The sequence below is a fragment of the Astyanax mexicanus genome, chromosome 1, assembly GCF_023375975.1.
Source record: "Astyanax mexicanus isolate ESR-SI-001 chromosome 1, AstMex3_surface, whole genome shotgun sequence".
NCBI classification, from domain to species: domain Eukaryota; kingdom Metazoa; phylum Chordata; class Actinopteri; order Characiformes; family Acestrorhamphidae; genus Astyanax; species Astyanax mexicanus.
This window is the reverse complement of record NC_064408.1, coordinates 29,803,885-29,821,668: the sequence shown is the minus strand read 5'-3', so window position 1 is coordinate 29,821,668 and position 17,784 is coordinate 29,803,885. Positions and strand designations below refer to the sequence as shown.

Below are 17,784 nucleotides of genomic sequence, written 5' to 3'. Positions count from 1 at the left end.
TTATTTCAGAACTTGAATCTTTTTATTATTGCATTATTATTCAAAATGTCCAAAAGCCAAAACATTCCTTGTGCGTTTTTTAATAACAATAAAAGCAAGGTTTGTCCTGAATTCCCTTAACATTATGTAAAACCGTTTTTAATCTAGAGTTTGCACAATCCGAGAGCCTCCTCCTTGGAAATGCGGTAAGCATCAAGTAGCAACCGTGTCAAAGACACTTCGGAAGTCACCATCATTGTTGCACTGCCAGAGAGGTCGACACACGAAGAAGAACAAACTGCCAGATGGAAGAAAAGAGAGAAGGGTGAAACAGGAATGAGCATGAAAGACAAAATTAATAATACATCTGCATGAACAATACAACAAACATAAATATCTACAAACCTACAAATACTAGTACAAATAGACTTGACTGAGATGAAAAGTAATATGCCAGTATCTCCTCTAATATGCAGTACTACACGAACAGCATATGTCTGATAAAATTCGATTGTAAAGCTATTTACCTGTGCAATTACATACTATTATAAAAAATACAAAACAGGGATGGTATATAAGTACCAGTATGGCTGGATATTGGCCCATTATGAACATAATATGTACAGTAGCATCAAATATCTTTAAATTAAAATGAGGGGGAATTAACTGAATTTGTGAAAAAATAATGAATTTCAAAAGGGGTCTAAGTGGTAGAAGAGTGTTTCAGTAATTTGAACAAGCTCATCTTAATAATTTATGGTTTAAACTTTTAAAAACACACACATTTAAAACCTCTGCTTATTTACCAATAATACAATATTTTTAAGCATTTATTTTAAATTGATTAAACAAAACTGTTTGTTTATTATTTTAGGCACTTGCACAATTTGGCTATTAATACATCTATGATAAAATCTCTCCTTCAAACCCTTTATGGCAGTTCAGTTTAATTTGCCACAGCTGCACAGTTTCACACGACACTGTATTCCCCCTTTAGAGTTAAATTCATTACTGAGTTATATGTTATCCACTTCAAACATTAAATAAACTGTTGTTTTTAGCGGAAGAGTGGTCCATTGTTTAAAAAATATTTACCTTTTGTGCTTCATGACATTTATTACACCCTAAAGATTACTAATCTGGAACTACATGCAAAACAATGCATACTGACCTGAGTTGTTTCTACATTCCTTTGTATAGACCATCCAATTAAACTGCTTTTTGGTCAGCAAACTAGATTGTCAATAAATGTTTCAAGAGATAATAATACATAAAAATATTGGAACCATGTTATAATCACAACAATACACTATGTGTGTATTGGACCATATTAGCACTAGTTTGCTACTGATCAAAGCATGTATATTATGTAGATAATTAATATCTCACCTCCTAGATCAGCATAGGCTCATTTGCCAATGGACTTCTCGATAGCACTCACAATCTTGGCCATCTTCTGATCAGAGTCCACAAAGCCATCCCCATTCTGTAAAAACAAATACATCTCTCAGTCTTTACTTTAGGTTCTACATTACATACAGCAGGGAAATTATTATTTTGTTATTATAATATTATTATTATTATTATTATTATTATTATATTATTATTATTAATACAATTATTAATCTATTTTATTAGCATCACAAATTACCACAGAGTTCAGCTGTATCCTCTTAAACTTACAAAAAGCATACAGATACAGATTACCCAACTATTTGTAAAATAGCTAAACATAAGCTTGCTAGCAATGGGCCATCTAATCCTTATCGACAGACTCACACCAGTATACTTTTGGATTTTTTCTTTAAAAAAAAAAATTTCAAATCCAAAACATTTACCTTCTTGGAGTGCACCAGCTTGCCATTCACCTCTACCTCAAACCACCCCGATGTTCTGGGGGTGCTCTCACCAGACTACAAGGAAGAACAGAAATGAACATGGTAAAATGAACCTCAAAACTCAACCTGCTTAAAAAAGTGAAAGAACAATATTCAGACTAGTATTAATGCATCATGACTGGGCTGTACAAAAAACAGCATGGGTTAAGTTACTAAAACCAGCTATGACCACCAATAACTAACTATGAATGTTGCACACCCAAATACAACAATAAACATCATGACATACAAACCAAACAGGTTTTTTCTGTTGGCCAGATGATAATGCAAAAGGAATGTTGCTCAGCTATAACAAAACCAATATGGATGTGCTTATCTGGCTAAACTGCTTTACTCTACATTAGGACAGGTGATATGACTAAAAACATATGACCTTTCAAACTCTGCATCCTTTACAATGGACACCATTGTTCCTTTTTTTTAATGTTGTGTTGCACATAACACTAATTGAGACTAACTGTTGTCCATCAGAATAGCGCATGAACCAGCCAATGAACAAGTTTACAAGCCAATGAAACAGTAGCTTAGCCCCGCCCACTTTACTGGAAAAATACAGAAGCTCTGGCATTAAATCATGACAGCACTCTAAAGCCAACAAGGCAAACTAATGAGAGCTCATTTTTACTTTTTTTTTGTGATTAAGACACTGTAATATTGTTTCTTTTACTGAATAGGTTAATATATTTTAGAGAAATTGTGATATTAGATATGATATAATATGATGAAACCATAACAAAGTGTAATGTTAAAGTATCCATATTTATTTGTAACAGCACAAATAACACATATTACATAATTTATCTATTATATATATCATAAAATGCCGCACTGTTTGTCCAGTAGTTCATATTTAGATAACTTTTACAGTAATCTTACTTTTCTTAGTTGCTCTAAAAATGGTGCGTGAGTTCTGTGTGAATAATTTATTATAGCATAACTTACAAACTTGTAAAAATTACAGAAAACATATTGTTTCACTTTTCACCATAAGGGGGTGCTGCGCCACGCTGTTACACAAGCTGCACACACCCTGTACACATAGTGTTCACAACAGTCCTAGTCAGAATGCTACCCTCATTTTATTGTTAAGTTAATTGACAGCAGAATACGCACATTGACAAATCACTACAACTTGCTTATAAAATAATGTCCATGTTTGCATCTATGTGTGGTTGCTGTCTTATGAAAAACCTCTACATATTTCTTATATTATCTTATATTTCTTATAGCTGCTGCATTTGATAACATTTCATGTGAACATCTCATGGCGTGTAAACTAACAGAAATGCTTCAAAGTTACACATGAAACAAACACCCTTTTATTAATATTAAAAGTTATAATTTTTTGTCTTTTCTTGTATAATACACCCGTCTAGACATACAGGTTTTTGTTGACATAGCAGTTATCTGTAGATCTGTGTAGCATAATTGTTAACAGTCACCAGGGAGTAACCTGTTCCATAACAGAAGCAGCTCCCTCAGGAAAACTCAAAGGAGAAAACATTAGAGTTTATCTTTCAGAGACTATAGGATCTGTGACTGCACATTTAACCATTTAAGAGTGGAATTTAATGTATTACATGAAACATAACATTTCATTTTCATTTCATTATATCATACATAACATTTCATTAGTGCAGCTACTTTATACGTTAAAACCCTTAATAACTTATAGAGTTGTCCAAACATTCTAATCTCAGCTTGTCGTCTATAAACTATCATTTACAACACACTCCCTAGTCTCACTCACTAAAAGTACAGGTTTGGGTCACTTACAATCTCAAGGTCGCCTGGAAATTCATCCTCAAGCAACGTCTTGAGTTTGGTGTACTGTAAAGGAAAGAGGACTTAATCAGTTCATTACTGAAGCAAATAAATAAAAAACACAAATAGAAATGCAGAAGTGTGTGAAACAGCACAACACCTACCTTGGGTCTGTACCCTCATCCACCACTGAGGAAAAATGAATAAATAAAAAAGTATTAATTGTATTATCATTATACTAACACCAACAATAAAATATTACTGGATTTTAATAACTGCTTTATTATTTGCCAGCTAATTTGCTTTTTGTCACCTTTAGTGCAGCTTATCCAGTAACAGGTTTGTCAGAGCTGTAACCAGAGCTTTAAGGCACTGGTCTCATAGGGTAGTTTCCTAGACAAGGATTAGGCTTAGTCTTGGACTAAACAGCATTTTGAATGGAGATTTACAACTGACAGAAGCTGACTGAGAAAATGCAAAGGTGTGCAAAGCGATCATATAAACAAGATTGAATATTAAATGTATTATGTTTTACTGAATAAAACAGATTTTTTGTAACAAAACTAGCCATCAGCAGCTGTAACATGTAGAGCTGTAATCTCATTATTTCTACAGTATCTGTGAATACAGTGTACAGCGCTCACTCACTCAGTATATTGTAGTCTAGCATTGCTGCCTGATGTTTCCAGACAACCCTAACATGGCCTGCTGTACTAGTTTAATATCTGACATTAGCTACTTTCCCAAATAATGCATCTAAAGTTGCAAACTGAAGAGCAACAGAGAGAAGGACCCTATCTAAATAATATAAGTAAAAACTGGGGATGCATAAGCTTTACCGTTAATAATTTTAGTGTTAAAAACACAAAGCCGTCGCTGTAATGAACCGTTGTTCTGTCAATTTGTGCGACCCTGTCAAACCATGTTACCCTAGTGTGTACTTAGAGGTAAAAATACAAAAGAAGCACAATATTATATCATGTTCCCAGTAGAAGTCTATGTGCGATTTTGGATATCATAAAGCACTGCCTTAGAGTAAATTTATGGTAATGAGAGGTTATTAGAAGTTATCTGCTTTTGTATTTTTACAAAAAATATATATTTTAATATTAATATTAATTGATTTAAATTTTTATGTAATGAAAGTGAGTCCAGGTTGTTAAATGAACAAACACACAGGGAAATCTAATTATTATATATAAAAAACGCGAGAAATAATCTTAAAAAATGTAAATTGGCGCATGTGCAGTGCCTTAGGAAGCACTTGTCGACAGGTACCGCATCTCGACACAACACCGGTTTCTCCTTTTACAGATACAGCACTAAACGATGCATCGGCAATGCTCAGCAGCACTGAGATCTCCGTTTTCTCCTGCTATAAATAGCTCCAGGGTGACCTACCAGTATATTATGTGTATTTTAACCCCCATTTCTGCGGTGGAGACAGCCCTTCTCTGGTTCAGACAGTGCGTGCAGGCTGCGGCCGGTCTGAGAGGAGCGCGCGGTGTGGCAGGTCTCGGGATGATGTTCCTCCTTGTTATGAAAGAGGCGAGGCGGAGCAAACACAGCATTTTCTACAGGCCCAAGATCTGCAGAATAACAACACAGACCCTCCACTCTACACCACTTCCGGAACACAGAAAAATGTAACAGGATATTTATTAGAAAATATATTTTTGTAAATAAAGTTTGAAGCAGTTATACTCTTACCGATGCATGGGTTAGTGTAACGTTTATCAGTTTTGTTTATTGACCTTTTGAGGCTAAATGTAAAAATGTAAAATTGGATGTAAAGACTTTTTTTTTTACATTTAGGGCATGTAGAAGAAATAAGTTCACCCATTTTACCCATTTTATCACTGTCCATTAGGAAAAATCTAAAAAAAAAAAAAAAATTTCTCTATTTTCTTTATTCTATATTGTTATTTCATTTTTGCATCTTGTAAAATATGTTAGTTGGATTATACCATCAGATATAATCAAAAATGGAAAAATCTGAAAATCAAGAAAAGATTCACATTTTCATTTTTCCTTAAATTCTGTTTAAGAAAGGATGAAATGAAAAACTAGAAAATTGACCCATTTCTTCTTTACTATACTGAATGTAATGTATAATTTTCTAATTTTGAATTTATATTGAGAAAATTCAGAAAATGGAACTGCTAAACATTACACTGACCATGCATGGGTGTGCATATGAATGTTCCAACTCTATATTCTATATTCATTCTCTATATTCAATATGCATTTTATGATTACTGTGAATGTATAAAACATATCTGTCAGCTGATTCTTCTGATTTTTTAAATTTTACATATACATAATCTTTGATAAATCTTTGATAGGCAATACAACGGAATGAAAGAATATATAACACATTAAAATATATATTTTTATTAACTTTAATTGAAAATGCATGTAATTGTACAGCTTGTCAAGTCGTGCCACTTGGCATTTCGTTAAGTAATAGCCTACATAAGTTTGTATTTGGGTAATAAAGATGAACACACACAAAATATTTTTCTTACATAATAACGTCTCATAATAAATTATGCAGTGCACCATCTTGAAATCAAAACTATCTGTGGCCTCTGTGTTGTGGCTAGGAGACTCTCTGCATGTTACAGCAACACATGCATTCTTTGGCCTTGACCTTTTTAATGTTGTATAATAAACCAAATTACATCGTGTAGGGAAACTTTAGATACTGTTTTGTATGGGTTATATTATTTAGCACGTCAAACATGTTATAAATGTTAAACATAATGTATAGAATTTACACTGTGGTGACTTTTAATTTAATATTGGGTATATATTATGGTAGCACTGTAGTGTTAGGATGTAGGGGAGTGTGTAAACATCTTCAAGCACTTTTATCCTAAATATTGCTGACAGTTGACTTGAAATGTATCCTTAGATTAATAACGATACACATCAATCTACTCAGTCACCATTACTTCATTTGGACTGTTAAAGATCCAAGTCTCTATATTAGAGGTGTGCCAAAAAATCGATTCACATAAGAATCTTGATTCTCATTTACTACGATTCAGAATCGATTTAAAATGTCCCAAAATCGATTCTGAGGGGCGGGTTTTAGACTGATTTTGGGCTGGGTATTTTTGTTGGACCTGGCAACCCTGGGGATAGCGCTTGTCCTTTCAAACGGAGATCTTCCAGACACACACAGAGCGTAGGTGTTTGAGAATCACCGGTAAGATGGCAGAACAAGCACTATATTACATTAGATTAACGTGTAGTTTCAATGTTTTATGGCAGAATGCTTCATAACAAGCATAAAAAAGATCGCTAGTAGTTAGTTTCAGTAACTGTTAGCTAGCTAACTAGCTAACTTTCCAGTTCCACCTTAAATAACGCTACAGGTGGCAGCGGGCTGCAGCATTTAAGGCGGAACGGAAAAATACAATAAGCTAATCAGAGCTAATTTCAGCTCCTCATCACAGAGGAATTAAGGAATGGACCATATGAATTAATTTCTCCACCTCCTGCCACCACTTTAGCGCTCCACTGCTATCATCACATCAGCCCAGCAGCGTCACCTACACACCACCGCTAGTAGCCTGGTAATAAAGCAGTGTTATTTATTATTTATTTATTGTTCATTAACGTCATTGTGATATCCCAGTGATTCCTCTGTCACTGAGGACCCACATTCCTGCACATTTTATTGTTTTTGTAACACATTACCTGCTCCAGGACCAGTGTATATTATGGAGGGTTTTTTTTTCAATAAGATTCATAAGCCAGAAGCAGAAATTTTTATAATTCAAATCGTTTTGAATCAAAAATCGATTTTGAATCGAATCGTGGCCCCCAAAATCGGAATCGAATCGAATCGTGAGATAGTAAACGATTCCCACCCCTACTCTATATGTCCCCACAGTCCTCCCTGTTCTCTGAGTTTGAGGCTTTGCGCCTTCTTTTAGATGGAGGCACCAGATGTGCAGGAAGCTTTGGGGGAAGCCCAAAGCCCTCCAGCTTAACTTCGATCAGATGGCTGGCCAAAGCAAACTCCTCCTCGTCCAGCATGCCGTCACAGTCCACGTCCGACAGTTTCCAAATTCTGCCCAGGACTGATCTGGGCAGTTGGGTTCTGTCCATCCAATCCTTCACTTTGGTTCCACTGAGCTTTCCCTCATGAGGGGAGAGGTTGTAGAAGATCTCATCATACTTGGGCTTATCTTTAGAGACCACCCATCCTTCACCAGAGATCATCTCACATTCTCCACTAGGCCCTGAGTACTGGAAGGGGTTTCCTTCAAAAAATGGACCTCTGTCCATACCCAGAAAGGCCCCACCTTGCACTCCAGGTTGGTCAGCAGCTTCCAATTCTTCCTGCCGAAGAAGAGGCATCAGCTTGGCGATGTCATTGGTCAAGAGCTCATCCAGACTAGCCATGAGTTTGGGTTTAATGGCTTTAAACTTGGTGAAGTCATGATTCATGAGTTGCTCCTATTAGTGAGAGAAATAGAAAAGTAAATGAATTAAAACACATTTCTGAAACTTTCTGAAAAAATGTGAAATAATAAGTGCATTACAGAGTTATTAGAAAGGTCACATAACATTCCCAGCTAGACAAATATTAACATTACAGAAACATTAAAAAGAACATTCCCAAAATTAAAAATGAAAACATTGACACAAGTGACACTGAAGCTACAAGAATGTTAAACCTGTTAAATATGTTTGAATTTAACATGGCAAATCAAATACCATAGTAATATATTCAAGGATTCTATTATTTTATTGCTTTGAACTATAAACATGTTTTGTCTGTCATGTATGTTATTTTTTCACTGACCGACTGCCTCTTCAAAGATGTAATAGGATAATGTTGAGAATGAGTTTTAATGTGAATATACATGTAATGATGTTTTTGTTGACTGGAACATACCTGCATTTTTGCACAGTCAGGAAAATCTCCAGGTGAGATCTGATGCCGCTGCTCGATCCTGGAGAATATGACTGGGAGGTCGTATATTAGATCCCTCTTTTTGTTGTGTCGGCGAAAGACGAGAGGCATCTCCTCCTTCAGACAGCTGACAATATAGGCATGGGCCTGGAATAATAGGAATGCATTATGAGTAGTAGTATTTAAATATGTAACCTTTTATGAGAATCTTTCCAATTTAACAATATTGGTTTAATTTTACCTCATTTTGTACCCAGTTTGGAAGCCCACTTACCTAATGCCCATTCATATGAACTCTATTTGGAGCATTTGTATTGGTCCACACATTATGGAATGTTTATATAATATGAATAAAGGGCAGCTGTCATTTTTGAATTATATAAAACAATAAAAACTTTTTTTATGAGTGCAACTATAAGGTCCCTTGTAAAATGAAAGTGACAGACATCAGCACCTACAGTGTTGGAAGGAGTTCTGGATTTTCTGCTTCATTTTCTTGTGAATGACAAGACAAAGCAAAGCATTTATTACAATAAGGAAGTACTTTGCTTTTGTACTCCATTGGGAACTTTACCCCAGACTACTGTTTGCCATCACTGCAGTCTCTAAAGCTGGGAGTGTTATTAGCAGTGATGACACAGCATGTTTTTGTTAAAACCTGTTGCCATGCAACAGGCAGATCAAAACAATTAACAAAAAAAAGGTTTTATTAAATGATCTATCTGCTAATCTACCAATTAACCTATCTGCTTTTAGATCTGATTGTCCACTATTCAAATTCAAGGCATTATGAGTGTTTATTACAGCTTAATTTGTATTGCTGTTCTTTTGGTGAGATACCCTTATGAAACAATAATACATAGCAATATATTGGAAAATATAGTGCAATATATTAAATAATACATTTTCATATATGGAAAAAGTACATATATTGTTTAATATAGGGCAATGTATGCATGGACCATGTATGTCTATATATTGCTAAATATAAAAACATATATTGCAATAAAGACAAATTCTCTAAACTGCTAAACTGCATTTTTTTAGACCAAATGTTTTTTTTGTATTTATTTATTCTTAGTAAATCATTTTGCAAAAGAGACAAGAGTACCATGACTTAAAATACATTATAAATGTGCCAATAAAGGTCCACCGTTACATTTATATTTACATCATCTACAATTACTTTTTAAAGTGGTCATAAAGCTCTAATTTGGATGCATGCAAATGTTCTAGACATTGTTAAAAAAAAACAATATATGTGTGAAAAAAATAGAAAAAAGAATGATTTAGCAGCTTCTAAACTGTTATTCTGAACTTTTGAATGGTGCAATTTGACAGTTGATATCAGACACTGTTGTTGCCTATTGGTACCTGTTCCTTACCCTCACTAGCCGTGCCCTCTTTACCAGGTCACTGAGCTTTCTGAGGGCGGAGTTGCGAGGCAGGTTTTGAATATCAGCAAAAAGATCATCTTCCTCCTGTTCAAACAGCCTGCGGTTATCTGTCTTCCTCAGTGGAGCAGACCAAAAAGACCCGATATAGACCCTCAGGACTTCTGGGGTACAGAACACTTTGCCCAGCGACCACATGAGGGCTCCATACACTCGCATCAGCTGCTGGGAGTCCACCATGTCTGCTTTGTTGAGCACCACCCTCAGCTTGTCCTCATTGCCTCTCAAGGCTGTGATGGTGCGTGAGAATTCATCAGACAGCTCCAGTTTATGGGCGTCACACAGGAGGATGATGCGGTCCACATGTTCTGCAAACCAGCGGAGGACCGCAGGGAAGTCATATCCTGGAAGAGGGAATAAAATATTGTATTTGGAATTGCATTTAATGAAGAACACACACAATTTTAGCACCTTTTAAACACAATTGGCCCGTTTCCCGGAGAGGGATTAAGCCTACTCTTGGACTACACAGAATTTTGAATGGGGGTTTTCCATTGAATAGAAAAAATAGTCCACGACTGGGTGTAATCCCTGTGCAGGAATCCGACCCATTATGTGTTTTATCCTTGACTCTGAGGTTTGGTGTTTGTAATGGGAACAAATCTTCTGCCAAAAGATGCATTAAGAATGAATACAGCATGTCTCTGACCTCTGACTCGCCGTGTTTTACCAAATGTTCATTATCCAGGTATGCAAAACATCACCAAGAACTAGACCAACTAGAGGTAAATCACTATCAGCAATTGCTTTAGTTTCAAATATTTAGTGGATTGAGCACTTATTCAATATATCAATATATCAGATATTTGATTGTTCTCCAAACTAAAAAAAAAGTTAAACTCTCGATACTTTAAGGTATAGAACCAGTATTTCAGGCCATAAAACGTTTCATATTTAGCCACACCCTTTCCTTCAGTCATGCCCCCCCCTCTTTCTATTCATGTTCAGTCAGCATGGTGCAGTAAAAATTAGGGAGATTGGCTGCTAAACATAGACAAGCATAACTGATCAGTAATTAGTTTGTAAACAGTGTCAAGCAATGTTTCATGCTGCACTCTGTCATCTTGCATGCACAGTGCCACAGAGTGGGTGTGGTTTGGTCATTGATTTGGTCTTGTCATTTGACAAGGGTTTACGTTTTTTAAAAGGGCAGGATTAACATAAACATGCAACCAGACCAACTATGAACAGAAAGAGCAGAGACTACAAGCACAGTGTGTGACTTCATTACCTGCTCTAGATGCCTTTACTCCACTACATCCTTACATAGTAATTATGTATTATAATGTTTAATAATATTATTTCACCTTTTATGCAACTCTGCTAATTTAATACTATTTGGGAAAAAAAGGAAATATATGTAAAGTTTTTTGCAAAACTGTGACTTTAAACATTTACATGGTTACTTACTTGCTTTGAGGAAATTAATTCTATTGAGTGTGAGAAAGTTTCAGAAAAATCAAACATCCAAGTTAAAATCATGCTCTTTTTTCTCATTCTCATTATAATTTTAGTGTTAAAACCAACAGTGGCCATTATTCCTTCCTCAAGATGCATTTTTGAATGAATCGTGCAAATAACTGACTTTATGACTTTAAAATGACTTTAGTTTAGCTCTTAGTAATGAGCAGGCTGGATGGCAGGGATGACATCACTGAGCCAAAATACAGCCCCACCTCTGAAAATGACTTTCATGAGTTGTTCAGTGTGCAAAAGGCATGCAGCAGAGTTCAGACAGGACAAAGGAAAATTCAGTATCAAATCTAAAATAAATACAAAATTGTTACAAAGCTACTGAATAAAAATAAGTTTCCCAAATTTATAATTTAAATAATTGACATAAAACAGTAAATTATAACAGGGAATATCTATCTGTCTAAGGGTTTAATATCTTTAGTAGTCCTTTATGTATATGGCCTAGAATGCACACTACTGAAATTGTCTGATGTTGTCTTGCCTCTGCTCATCCTTTTCTCAGAGCTGGATAAAATTCCAGGTGTGTCAATGATGCTGATGCTCTCCAGGACCTGGTTTGAAAAGTGCACACACTGGAACCTACAGGAACAATGAAAACTGAAATGAAATACTGAGTTTGTGTTTCAAAAGAAGCACTGTCATAGAACACAGTTACAATTCTCTAATTTCCTCAGATAAGAATTATCCATATTTTAATTTACAAAAAAAAGCTAAACATTAATTTGCATCTGTTCTTTTATTTCCTATTGTGTGCAAACTGAAGTAATTATCTTCTTGATTCTGAATCTTCTTTTTATGACAGTTGTGACAAGTGGTTTTCAAGGTGGCTATTCAGTGTAAAAGGTAACAGCAATTGTATTTTCAATGTCTATGCACAAAGCAAACAAATGTAATTAAAACAAAAACATATCAGAGTTGCTGAACTATTGCTTCTCTTCTTACCAGCTAGATTAAATCATATGTCTTAAATTCCCAGGCTCAGTGTTTTAAAGTTTGGCAAAGTGCAAAGATGATTTAACGTGCCAAAGATGACGCATGGCTGAGCTCTCTCACTCTAAACTGAACCAACCCTTTCTCAAGAGTCTGCCCTGGTTCCTGAGCCACTACTTCTGTTTCAGTTAAGGGCTGCAAATTTCAACCCCTCCTCGGAAACAGACTTTCTTCCTCTCTGCTTTGCTTTGGCCACCCATTCTCTGCACTGGAGTGAAACTGATATAGTGGTTTATTAGTAATGGTGTGTTGCCCTGGTATGAGTGTATTAGATCGAATCACTGCTGAAGTTTTTAAACACCTTGAGAATGGCCCACCACCCAAATAATAGCTGTTCTGTGGTGTCCCTGGTGTGTCCTGACCATTAAAGAGTAGGATGAAAGGAGATAATAAATTATGCTGAAAAACAAAAGGACTACAGTCTGTAATTATAAAACTACATTGTGCTCCTAAATGCTCAGTGGAGCTGAAAACATAAATAATGATTGTAGAAACAAGGCGGTGGTCATAATGCTATGCTACACCTTTTCTCACTCACCGGTTGAGGAAAGCGTTTCCAAAAGGGTTGAGTTTGCGGAAGGGTTTGTTGGGGTCTACAACAAGTGCATTGCCTGGAATTATCCCTGGAACATCTCCATGCATAATAGCAGTGAAAGAGTCAGTTGTGGGTTCTGGGCCAATTCTGCCGCTTGGGTATTCTTGCTCAAGGAGATACCTAAAACAAATCCACTCAGATAAAATGATGTACACATCATACATAACCACAAAAATGCATAGAAACCTAGGTGGCACTTTAACAAGAATTGTTTATTTACATATTTACCTAATGAAGGTTGTCTTTCCTGTTGAGTACTGACCCACCACCAGGATCATGGGTTTGTTGTCAAAGTCTGCATCCTCCAGGCTTGGGGAGTGAAAGTCAGAGAAGCTGTAATATTTCTCCAGAGGAAGAAGCTTCTGTCTGTAGAGCAGTTTTAACCCCTCAGTCACTGTCTGCACCTTCTTCAGGGATTTTACACCCCTGTTCTTCATTTCCTTGGATGTCATTTAGCAAAACACTGAAATCAGTTTACAAAAAGGAGTTATGTGCTGAGTGTATGCACAAAAGAAGTTCAGTATGACACTAAACAAAAAAAATAAAACAAAAATAAATCATGCAATTTGGCACAGCTTAAGTGGTATCCATTTATTTCTAAGTGTCTTTCAAAGTGGTTGCTAAGGTGTAGCTATGGTGTACTTGTTGGCTGCTAACGCATTGCTATTCTGCAGCTGTTGGATTCTATAATATACTGTACTATGGTGTTACTATGCAGATGATATGGTACCGTACTGTTCCTAAGGTGTTGCTAGGCTGTTGCTAATGTGTTCCTTGACTGTTGCCAAACTGTTGACTGGTGCAATAAAAAGGGTCTGGTTGCTAATTGATTATAAGAGGTTGCCATGGTATACCGCATGTTTACTGAGGGGTTCCAGGTGTGTGTCGGATAATTGAAGGATTGAGACTAGGTGGAGAAAAAGTGAATGGGAACAACAAAGCTGGAAAAAAGATAAATTAGTATTAGGAAGAAAAATAAATGAGTATGGGTCAATATAAAAATGATTTCATAGGGGTATAAAACCATGCATCTAATTACAAAATGGTATACAAGCCCAAATCAGATAATTATAAATGTGTTTCACAGTGCTCAACCATAACAGAAAATCTTAACTTTTTGCACAGGTTAATCCCTAATATGCTATGCTAAAAGATGTCTATTTCTAGAGCCAATAAAAGGTTCAAGGATCTTTATACAGGTTATACATTTTAATATTGGTTTCAGGTGTCATACAGGTTTCCTTAAGGAATCATACAACTAGTTCATATGCGCAAGTCATTAGCGCAGTGCTAATTGGTGCAACTTTTTCCAAATAATCTCTTTAGAGAAAAAACACCGCATCATGTTGTTTTCAGTAACATCCAGCAACAGCCAAGACCTAGGCCAAGTAAAAAATGTTAAGAAAAACTAGCAAAAGGGAGGAAACCGCTATAAACAGAGATAAACAGGGGGAATTCCTTATGGGTTTGGGTTCATTGTTTTAGATATAGCTAATAATTTGCAGGTGCCACAGCATGCTCAGGAGATACAAAGTCACAAACATGGCAAACAGTGTGGTTGAGCAACTCAATGCAGCTGCTCCAGCTGCTTCACAACAACAAAAAAGAACAGCCAAAACATCATCACTGAGATCTAATCGGCCAATAAGGATAGATATACAGTACTTATGAATATACATCTTATATTGACAATAACACAAGCAGGATGCCTGATTTTAAAGGGATAGAAATGAGATTGGAAAGTGGCTTTGTAGTGCTTAAATGATGAACCATCTCTAAATACAAACAAGACATTAAATACATTTTGGTCAAAAAGCACAAACGTGAGAATGTTATGATTAGGTTTGCCTTGTGTGTTTACACTGATTATGTCCTGACCTTTAACACAATTGTATAAGATTCTTAATTGTACATATTTAAGGAATTATCCTGAGTTTAGTCAGCATGAATGTGCCAGGCTGAACTTCTAGGCAGAATAGATGAGATTAAAAACAGTCACACTTCTTTTCCCAACCTATTTTATCCTTTATTGCTTTGCTCCGAAAATTGATATATCTGAACAAATTGTGGCTTGAACGCAGTACATTGCCAGGTGCTATGAAGTTGCACTTGCTATGTTTATTATTGTAGGATGTACTATAAAATAAAAAATATATATATAACTTCAATCACTGCAAATATATGGATCTTACTTTGTTCCAAACTCAAATTGTTTTATACATAATATTAATCAAGAACACAGTATTATTAAATGTTAAGAAACTGTGTTGTTTTATTATACTTGACCCAAGTCTAGCCTGCACAGCTGTGCTCTCATGAGTTACCCCAGTGTAATAAAGTGAACTGAGCAGACTCCCCAGTTGCACCCCAGAGCAGTCTCAGATTTGTCACTGGACGAAGAAAGGTTTATAGAACTGGGTGGAGGGAGGAAATACAATATGAAGCATGAAAAAGCCTCCCAATTTAGGCAGCCCATGTGCTTTATGACCAAAAAGTGTAGATGCCAAAACTGAGCACACAAAAAATGTAAGATCATAAAAATAAATGATGGGAAATAAATAAAGTAAGGGAGGGATTATTTATACTTTTTTTAATGTTGTCATATCTGTATTATAGTATTATATTAGATGTATATCTGTATTATATAAGAGGTGTATTATATTTTAAAGTTACCTACCTGCACATAATTTAAAAAAAAATCTGATTATATTGATATTAAATTAATATAAAAGGTTACATAAAAAATATTTTCGTAGTAGCAGATTTTGTTATTATATTTGTTGACACCTCTTTTAATAAATGCACTCAGCACTTTGTATGCACAAAAACCCTTGCACAGCTTGTCTAGTTTCTTTAGAAAGGTACTCTTTAAAAGACACAAACATGAACTTACTGACCCTGTGATTAATGTCAAGCATTGAGCTGTGGAGCAGTGGAACTCTGTTGTCTGGAATAATGGTACTCCACCTAATACATTTGGGATGAGTTCTGAATGCAGTCAGCTTCTCACAGCAATGCTCCACAATGTAGTAGACAATATAGATAATGCAGGATAAATACTTTTGGAAATTTTTAGTTTTATAAGACGCTGTGAATTTACTATTTTGTCCACATTGTGTAAATAGTGTAACTAAAGATGCTGGATTCTGAATTTAGTAGTAACTTTAAAATTCTGTATATTTAAATCTATAAAAGGAAAGCCAAGTTTAAAAACACTATAGTACTAATTTCTTAAATATTCTCTAATATGAGATCACAGAAAGCAACATAAAATCATTTCTTACCTCCTTAGGACAGCTGTGTAAATTCTTGAGTCTGAGACTGGATTTTTTGTGGGGTTTCCAGGTTCACCACAATCAGCTTGTTTCAATCCAATACTTGGTGGAACAAAATGGCACAACTATAAATTAATTTCCTCTAGATTGGATAAGACTTTCTTCTTTTCATATTTTTCTAAATGTAGAAAAGCATGCAGAGAAGACACAGCCACCTGCCTTGCAGTCCAGCCCGACTGCAGCCTAATTTGCCTTGAGAGACTTCAGAGGGTCCTGGTGTGCTCAGCTCCAAATGTTCAGGGGTGGGGTGCTGGGTCACTCATATTCTCCAAGAAGAGAAGTGGAAGTTGTATATAAGTGATCATATAAAATCATTCAGTGTTGCTTGGTATAATTAAAAAGCTTAACCTAATGACTTACCTGGCAAGAGAAATACCGTCATCAACAATGTGGTCCACCCACGATGAGGCTGAGCCAAATGTAGAATTCTCAACTGCATTATTTTTTCCTAGTTGAAAGATCTGGGACTTTATCCAGTTCTATGTCACTCGACCTACATCTTCCATTATGGACATATCACAAGGAGTACAGGTAAGCAAACGTTCCACCAACCTTCAACTTCAGCACTGGAGCTTCCCAGGGTTGTCCTCTGCCACATTCACTCCCTGAAGAAGAACACCTTTCTGCATCTCTTCCACCTCAGATGCCTTCAATGGCCTTTAAACTGCCCCAATGATGCATAGGGAACTTTTACACCTATATCACCGCAGCACCAGGGCAGACACATGGACCCTCCAGTGGGTGGTGCAAGCAATCTACAGTACAAGACCAAGGCCTGGAACACAGAGAGGATGAAGACGAGTTTTTTTTTTCACGAGTGCCATTTGAGTCTTGAACTTTACATTCATTCATCACACAGACACACAGTTTTTGCACTGGCCATTCAACACTTTAATATAGATTATTATATTTACCTCTGCTCTTTGCACAGCATTATGTTGCATTCTTTTGCACATTTTGCATACATGTCGATAGAAAAAAAATGAAATGAAATTTTCTATGTTAATGTAATGATAATATATTTAACTAAAAAATTAGAGTGATTAGAGTGATATGAGAAAGTTTATTGGGAAAAAGTTTACATTTGTTTGAAGGCTCTAGTACCCTATTGAGCTGTTTCGAGATTATATACAAGATGAGATACAGTCGGGCATGAAGTTATACAGGTTCTGTCCAATATCCTGCACCACATTTTCCCAGAGATTCAGGATTTTTACGCTCTCTTGACACCCAGTGTTTAATCAGACCACACCTGTAGTGATTTACATATAAGAGACAACTGAATGCTGAGTTTTGCAGCAATCCAGGGTGCATATTTTTTTGTATGTGTAATTTTATAATTATTGCAACTACTATGCCT

At 35.8% G+C, this 17,784-nt stretch overlaps 2 protein-coding genes across 2 annotated transcripts; both read right to left on the bottom strand.

The window, feature by feature from the left end:
- On the bottom strand, positions 1 to 5,195 carry selenow1 (selenoprotein W, 1). Its single transcript, XM_007260366.4, has 6 exons — positions 5,043 to 5,195; positions 3,806 to 3,830; positions 3,654 to 3,707; positions 1,818 to 1,892; positions 1,369 to 1,465; positions 1 to 277 (listed from the first exon to the last, which is right to left on the bottom strand). The coding sequence occupies exons 1-5, from the start codon at positions 5,069 to 5,071 to the stop codon at positions 1,388 to 1,390; spliced, it is 261 nt and encodes an 86-aa protein (XP_007260428.2). The 5' UTR covers positions 5,072 to 5,195; the 3' UTR covers positions 1 to 277; positions 1,369 to 1,387.
- Positions 5,196 to 7,529: 2,334 nt separating this feature from the next.
- On the bottom strand, positions 7,530 to 16,644 carry ehd2a (EH-domain containing 2a). The gene is made up of 7 exons (XM_007260367.4): positions 16,374 to 16,644; positions 13,318 to 13,552; positions 13,033 to 13,209; positions 11,986 to 12,083; positions 9,960 to 10,372; positions 8,557 to 8,721; positions 7,530 to 8,114 (listed from the first exon to the last, which is right to left on the bottom strand). Exons 2-7 carry the CDS (start codon positions 13,539 to 13,541, stop codon positions 7,530 to 7,532), a joined length of 1,662 nt encoding a protein of 553 aa, XP_007260429.3. The 5' UTR covers positions 13,542 to 13,552; positions 16,374 to 16,644.
- Positions 16,645 to 17,784: the final 1,140 nt, after the last annotated feature.

What these genes read in the sequence shown, in the direction of transcription:
- ehd2a (XM_007260367.4), bottom strand. Translation starts at nt 13,541, where the DNA reads ATGACATCCAAGGAAATGAAGAACAGGGGTGTAAAATCCCTGAAGAAG. An exon ending in GGAAACGCTTTCCTCAACCG is followed by an intron (nt 12,084 to 13,032) that starts GTGAGTGAGAAA and finishes TTGTTCCTGTAG; the next exon opens with GTTCCAGTGTGTGCACTTTT. An exon ending in AGAGGGCACGGCTAGTGAGG is followed by an intron (nt 8,722 to 9,959) that starts GTAAGGAACAGG and finishes CTATTATTCCAG; the next exon opens with GCCCATGCCTATATTGTCAG.